Below are 7,332 nucleotides of genomic sequence, written 5' to 3' on the forward strand. Positions count from 1 at the left end.
TTCCAGCACAAGATCCCAGAGTCTGGAGCCCAGATGCCCTCCCCCAAGCCAGTCCCCTTCCCGGAGGAGACAGCGTGGGTCCCTGTGGGTGTACCGCTCTTTCTTGTTCACTCCCAGGCCTGCTCACCATGTGTGCCCCGAAAGGCTTCGATGAGGAAGCCCGCTTCCTCCTGGATGCGCTCCTCAATGCCACGCTTGCCCACTCCAAAGTCCCGCAGCGTGGTGATGGAGAAGCGCCGGAGCTGCTTGGCGCGCTCCCCGTTGCTGAACGTCACCCCTGGTGAGGCAGGGAGGGGTGGAGACAGAGGTAGGCAGAGAGCAGGAGTAGAGAAGGATGGGTTGGGGGGTGAGGGAGACAGAGAGAGATACAACTGAGGGTCAGAGAAATACTGAAAGAGAGTTGGAAGAAAAGAATCAGGAGAGAGGCAAGGACATGGGGATGTAGGACCAGGGCTTCAAGGCAGAAATCCCAAGAGCTTCTCCCAGACCCAGAGGAAGAAGAGGCATCCATGAGAGAGAATAGGGAGATGGGCCGAGAAGCAGGGGGAATAGAGACTGAGTCAAGCTAGAGAAGACCAAGGAGAGGCCACAATAACCAGGAATAAGGACAGAGGGAAGCAGGGGTAGAACTTGGCCACAACCTTGGGCGGGTGAGGTCAGGAGAAGAACAGTGGGGAAACTGAGACCATCAAGTGTGCCTGGCCACGCACCCCCACCCGGAGCTCCTCACCATAGCCTTTGAAGAGATAGTCGAAGGTGGCCTGTGCGCCTCGCCCGCTGAACTCCTCAGCCTGGTCCACCAGAGCCTCCTTCACCGCCTCGTGTCCACACAGCACCACGATGCGCCGGGGCCCCAGGTGGACCGTGAAGACTGGGCCATATCGCTCGCTGATCTGATGCAGGTGAATGCTTAGAGGCTGCGGCCCGCACTGGGAACTGGCCCTGTGCCCAGCTCTCACCTACTGCATGCACTTCCCCCAGGTTCTGATACTGAAGGGCCTGGACATCCCAAAATCTGCTCTTTCTTATGTAGGACCCTGCTGGCCAACCTGCACATTTCCACTTTCTTAAGACTCTGGTCCAACCTTGCCCATCCCCTGCCACCAAGCCCCAGCTCATTTAGGCAGGCTCCCAGCCCCACCCCCATTCCACCCATCCCCTGTCCTGACACCTTCATGAGAGAGTTGTACATCTGCTGTGTATTCAGCTGCAGGTAGTTTCCAATGAAGGGCAATGGGGTGGGTCCCGGAGGAAGCTTCCCCCAGAGTTTCTTCTGCCTCCAGACAGACATCAAGACCATTGTGGTCAGGCAGGTGAGCAAAGCCACCAGAAGCAACCCTGAGGCCAGCATGGTGGCATTGGGAGAGACGGTCAGATAATGCTGACTGGGGTTGTTTGCCTTTATATGACCTGGGAGAGAAAGGCAGAGTTAGGTGCTGATTATATAATTGTACCATTTCAGTTTCCAGTTACACCACCCCCACCCTGGGCTCACTGCTGAGCTTGGCACACAGCCAATGAGGCAGGAGGAGGGGACCCCAGGAGGATTAACAAGGAGTAGGTCCCAAGACAGAGTGTGTTGCCCCTCAGGAGGGACCACCCCAGGGCTGTAGAATTGATTGAAGCAGTAGACAAATTCCAGAACTGAAGAGTTTAGACTACTTGTATGTGGAGCCTCTTGAGCTTTGGATTTTCAGTCTCAGAGTGAGAAGGGACCCTAACATTGTAGATTTTGAGGTCTCCAGAGAAAAGAATCCAGAGATCTGGGTGTTGGAATGGGGAGCGCCCAGATGGCTCAGTCAGTTAAGCTTCTGACTCTTGATTTTGGCTCAGTTCGTGATCTCAGTGTTGTGAGATAAGCCCAGCATCAGGCTCTGGGCTGGGCTGGGCAGGGAGCCTACTTAAGATTCTATCTCTCCCTCTCCTTCCTCTCCACCCTCCTCTCCTTCTGCCCCTCCCCCTTCCTCTGCCTTCTGTCCCCCCACCCCCACCCCCTGCCAGCACTACCTCACTCTGTCTCTAAAAAAAGAAAGAAAGAAAGAGAGGAAGAAAGGAAGGAAGGAAGGAAAGAGAAAGAAAAGAAAGAAAGAAAGAAAAAAAAAGTTGAAATGGGACAGCATGTGTGGCTGTGGTTGTGGATTTGGGGTTTTTGATGAGGAGGAATGTATGTTTAAAGGTCTCAGGGGGCACCTGGGTGGCTCAGTCATTAAGCGTCTGCCTTAGGCTCAGGTCATGATCCCAGGGTCCTGGGATCGAGCCCCGCATCGGGCTCCCTGCTCAGTGGGAAGCCTGCTTCTCCCTCTCCCATTCCCCCTGCTTGTGTTCCTTCTCTCGCTGTGTCTCTCTCTGTCAAACAAATAAATAAAATCTTTAAAAATAAATAAATAAAAAAAATAAAGGTCTCAGGAGGGGAGCAGGTTGTTGGGTGGCTCAGTCAGTTAAGCATTGGACTCTTGGTCTTGGCACAGGTCTTAATCTCATGGTCATGAATTCAAACCCAGTGTAGGGCTCCAGGCTGGGTGTGGAGCCTACTTGAAAAATAAAAAGGGTCTCCCTGGCTCTCTTCTCACTCAGGAGTTTTCCCAAACCTCTCTCGCCATCGCTCCCTCTGTGTGCTGCCAGCAGCCCTGCCAAACCCAGAATCACCCCAGAGGGACCTCCCATACCCTCACACTCCACCTCCTCTTCTCAAGTGCCCCCTTCCCACTGGCGGGGAAACCCAGCCCCGGGAAGGGGGAGTAAGCATGCAGACCAGGAGACACAGGAGCCCCTGCCCACCCTCTGTTGTCTGTCCTCAGTATTCTCACACACCAAATGGGGAACATTAGTAACACGACTACTAACAGCAACAATGGAAATGATGAACCTAGTGAGCTCCCCCAGGGACCTGGGTAAGACCGGTGAGGCTTTCTGTAAATTATGCCCCTTGAGACAGTTGGGACTATTTGGCACCATATGGGTGGATGTCATTACTATTTCCAAGTCCTTCCCAGGCCCTCTGCCACGGAGACCACAAGTTACTCTTCCTTCCTTAGAAAGGTTCCACTTAAACGTGGCTCTGGACTTCTACCCCTTTCCCAACCACAGACAGGCAATGACACTGATCCTGACCTTGCTCTGAGGTCCCAGTGGGGATTCTGGGCACCAGAGGAGGTACTGTGTCCAAAGCAAAGGTCGGTCAAAGCCTGGGGGAGGTACCGACTCTTTGATCCTGCTGGACTCCCGTATCCTTCTTCTGGGAACCCCCCATCACAGCCAGGGGTCCTCCCTCACCCCAAGACCCTCAGATCCACTCCCTGGGATCTCCCCTCTCGATGGCGGGAGAGGTTTGGGAAAACTCCTGAGTGGGGAGAGAGCCAGGCCCTGGAGGCTGGAAGTGGGAGTGAGGGAAGATGGTAGCCCTGCTGTCCTTCCCTCAGCGACCTTCTTCCTTAACAATAGGGCGCTAGCCTTTGGCGAGCACTCATTGTGCAGAGCCAGTGTGTGGACATGTGGTTTCATGGAATCCTTCTAGCAGGGGGGCCCATTCATAGCATCCTCCTTTTGCTGTTCAGAAGAGCAGGCCTCCCCTACTGCCACTTGCTCGAGGCACCCAGATAGCAGGTAGGGAGCTGGGATTTGAAGCCTGTCCTCTCCTTCCTCCACTGACTGGCCTAGCCCACCCTGAGGGCCAAGTGGAGACCAAGTTTAGCAAGGGGTGGTGTGGGATTGGCATCAGCGCTGGACACAGAGATACACTAGCAACTTTTGCTGTTGGCATCAGCTCACCCCCGCTAGACATGGGAATTGAAAGCAAGTTGACCCTGAACTTGATGCCAGGAGAACACTCACAGAGCCACCTCTGGCACCAGGAGGGTCTGAGAGTAGGCCCCGGTGGCCACTGGGCCTGGCTTCTGGGGGTCATCAGGGTGGCACCATGTAGCTCTGAGGTAGCCGGCTGTGACATGAGCACCATGTGGGTGCTGGGTTGGTCTTCCGTGGGCCTGACAGGGGCCCCCATGGGCACGAGGCAGCATCTGAAGGTTAGAAACCTCCCTCCGCCCACTCAGAGGCCAGCTCCAACTTTGGACGAGTGCAGGTGGGTGAGGTTGGCGCTCTCAGGACTGGCATGTTGCTCAAAGTGTTTTAGACCTCTAAGCTGGAATCCTGTGGGGAGGGAACCAAGAGCAGAGCACAAAGCAGAGAGGATAGTTGTTTGTTGGTTTTAAAGGGAGCAGAGGAGGGAAGGATTAGCACAGGTTTGGCAGGTATCAGTCCCCCTAATCCCAAACACCAGCCTGCACCTGGGCTGGCTACAAGCCTGCGGTGCCCCCCCACCCCCGCCTTCCCCTTGCTGTTCCTTGGCAAGGAGGGAGGTAGAATTTCAAGAGTTTGTCAGTGAAGTTGGCACCAGCCAGGGCACTGAGTGTTCAGACAGGCTGCCATGAGCTGGGGAGGAGTAGGGCATATGGCCAACAGAAGTACTTAGCACAGAGAGGTCAAGTGCACTTGGCCTTGTTGGTAACCTGGCAACATGGAGTGAGGCTAGCATCTGTCATCATATGACTTCTCCCTCAGGGGCAGGAGTATGGCAGGTCAGCGTGCAAGGGCCTGGGTATCAGCTTCCAGGATGAGTTAGGGGAGCACCCAGGAAACTCTTTCCCTCCCTGGTACTCAGTTTCCCTTTCTGGACAATGGTACAGCAGTTAAGAGCACAGTTAAGGCATGGATTGGAATACCTTATTGCTTCTTTGTTGTGGGACTTTAAACAGGTCACCTCACCTCTCTGAGCCTCCTGGGGCCAATGACAGGATGTACCTCTTAGTTTATTATGGGAGGAGTCATTGATTTATTGGTTTGAAGTACCTGGCAGTAAGTGCCAGCAAGTACTAGCTGTTCCTATTAATCTGCAGGATGAAGCCGTGAATAAGGGATTCTCTAAACCCCCTTCCAGATTTTACATTCTCTGGTCTAAAGTTCCGAATACTTTTTCTTTGGTAAAGGAGGAAGGGAGAGAAAGCCTTGCAGGAACCTGCCTGCCCTTCCTTCTTTGACCCAGCTGAGGCGTCCCCCTGGAGCTGCAAATGGAACATTGACCTTGGAGGTGGCATTGACGATGGAGTAGGCATTGTGTGAGGAGGGTGGGTCAGGGGTTGTTTGGGGGTGGGGAGGCATGGCCCCCACACAGCGCCTTGCCCATCATCTGTGTCTCCCCTTGTGTCTGTCTTGTTCTTTGTCTTCCCTGCAAGTCAGCCTGCCCTTCAACCCTCTTGTGTGCTTCTGGGTCTTTCTGTTCGTGCCAGTGTGTGCAGTGGGTTCTCCTAGAAGCCTCTGTTGTGTATCTTCTTACTTATACGTCTGTATATGTGTGTCATTCTGGGCACATGTGTGAGATCTTTGCACATCTGAGTGCATGTATGTATCAGCATGTCCATGTTGATGTATGTATTTATGAACACACCTGTCTGTGGAGTGTGTGTGTGTGCATAAGTGGGTATCCATAGCTGTTTGGGTCCAGACATGTACATCTGTGTGAGCACATAACAGGGTGTGTGTGTGCAGGCCAGCGTGCCCGAATGCACGCCAGTCTCTGAGTCTGTCTGTGGGCAACTGAGTACATGCTTTGGAGTATGCCTGTTGGAGGACGTTTACATGTGTGTCTGTGTGTCCACCCTGACGTCTGACTGTGCATTCACATGTGTACGTATGCAGCAGGTACGACTGGTGACTACGTATGGGTGTGTGGATGGACATTTTGTGTGTGCATTCTGGCATGTGGGCCACGCTGTGTACATGGGGCTGAGATCTGCTTGTGTCTGTATTCAAACACAACCCTGGCCCAGCTCCACATCCCTTCTTAAAAACACAAATATTTCCTTTATTTTTCAAGATATTGCGTCCCTCAGTTTTCAAGCGTCACACCAGGTAGAAAAAACCTGCATGGGAGCAGGTCCTGAGAGCATTCTGAGGTGGGTCAACTCCTGTTGGATCAACGCAAACATCCACTCAGAAAATTCTCTCCCACAGTGTCCCCCAGCCTCCTAAGCCACTCAGCACATTTAAGACAGTCATCGACCCAGTGCTCAGTCACTCCACCACTCTGTCCCCGCCTGTGCTGAGGGATGCTGAGGACACAGCGGTGACCCTGGGCCCTGCCCTCATGAGGCTCTCACTCCACAGGGGAGACGGAGGGGCCCAAGTCAGTGAAGCTCGGAATGCACAGGGCTGGTGTGAGAAGGCAAAGGCAGGGGGTGGGGGGGGTGGGGGGCACAGGTGTGTGTAGGGGCCCAGAAATAGCACCTGCTTCAACCTTGTAAGTTCAGGCTGAGCCACTAGAGAGCTAAGTAAGGATTTTCCAAGGCAGGATAGGGACAGTAGGGAGGGAGAATTCTGGGCAGAGGAATCCGAGTGCCAAGGCAGTGGAGCATGGTCAGGTACTGTTGGGGTGGAAGGATCTGGGCCGTGCGCATTGATGAGGCTGAAGCCATCACAGGAGTCAGACCTGCTGGACCTTATGTGACTGGGTGGGGAGTGTGGATTCTGTCCTAAGATGATGGGGAGCCCAGAAGGGTCTTAGGCAGGGGAACAAAATGGCCAAATTTGTGTTTCAGACAGATGGTTCATATCTTTGGAGAAGATGAGACTAGAGGTCCGGAGACACGGAAATGGCTTCTATAGGCTCCAGGGGACAGAGGACAGGGCCATGAACACGGGGAGGAGGCATGGGTTGGAGAAAGATACAGAGGGAAGAACCAATTCTTACTTGGTTATGTGTGGCTGTGTGGGGTAAGGTGAGGGAGGAGCCCAGTGTGGGGGTACATGGTAGTGTGGTTTATTGGTTTGGGGACACAGATCAGGAGCAGGTTTGAGGAAGGAGATGATGAGTTCCACCTTGGACATGTTGGGAACCGGGCACTATCCATGCTTCTAGGGATTTCTTAGACTAGTGGGAGAGCAGACTCAGATAAACTAAGTCCTCATGATTCCATTAGCATTCATTAATAATTATGTGTAATAATTTAGTACTTGGGGCTGAGGATTGGGAGGGCTTCCTAGAGACAGTGTCGTTTGAACTGGGTCTTGCCGGATGAGTTCACAGGTGGGGGAGGAGAGGAGGGCCGGGCAGAGAGAGCCTCACGGGCCAGGTTGGCACACATGAGATGGTGGGACACAGCGGACTTATGTGACTGCTACACCCCCTTCTCTCTCTGCAACCTCATCAATCAACTTGTTGTCCGCTACCTCCTAGCCTGACCCAAAACTCTCCAAAAAACCTGGCTCATGCCCACAAGTGTGGCTGAAATCTATGACCCTCTCCCAAATGAACATGTTTTTGTTTTTAATTGAAGGGAT

The 7,332-nt window shown here is 53.5% G+C and overlaps 1 protein-coding gene across 1 annotated transcript in view; it reads right to left on the bottom strand.

Annotated features, from left to right (window-relative positions):
• LOC110578340 (cytochrome P450 2A13-like) overlaps positions 1–1,379 on the bottom strand; it is an 11,382-nt gene extending 10,003 nt beyond the window's left edge. The window contains 3 exon segments of the mRNA XM_044911389.1: positions 17–277; positions 731–893; positions 1,172–1,379. Coding sequence (XP_044767324.1) covers positions 17–277; positions 731–893; positions 1,172–1,351 — 604 coding nt within the window. The 5' untranslated portion in view covers positions 1,352–1,379.
• Positions 1,380–7,332: the final 5,953 nt, after the last annotated feature.

Source organism: Neomonachus schauinslandi, chromosome 16, assembly GCF_002201575.2.
Source record: "Neomonachus schauinslandi chromosome 16, ASM220157v2, whole genome shotgun sequence".
NCBI lineage: Eukaryota > Metazoa > Chordata > Mammalia > Carnivora > Phocidae > Neomonachus > Neomonachus schauinslandi.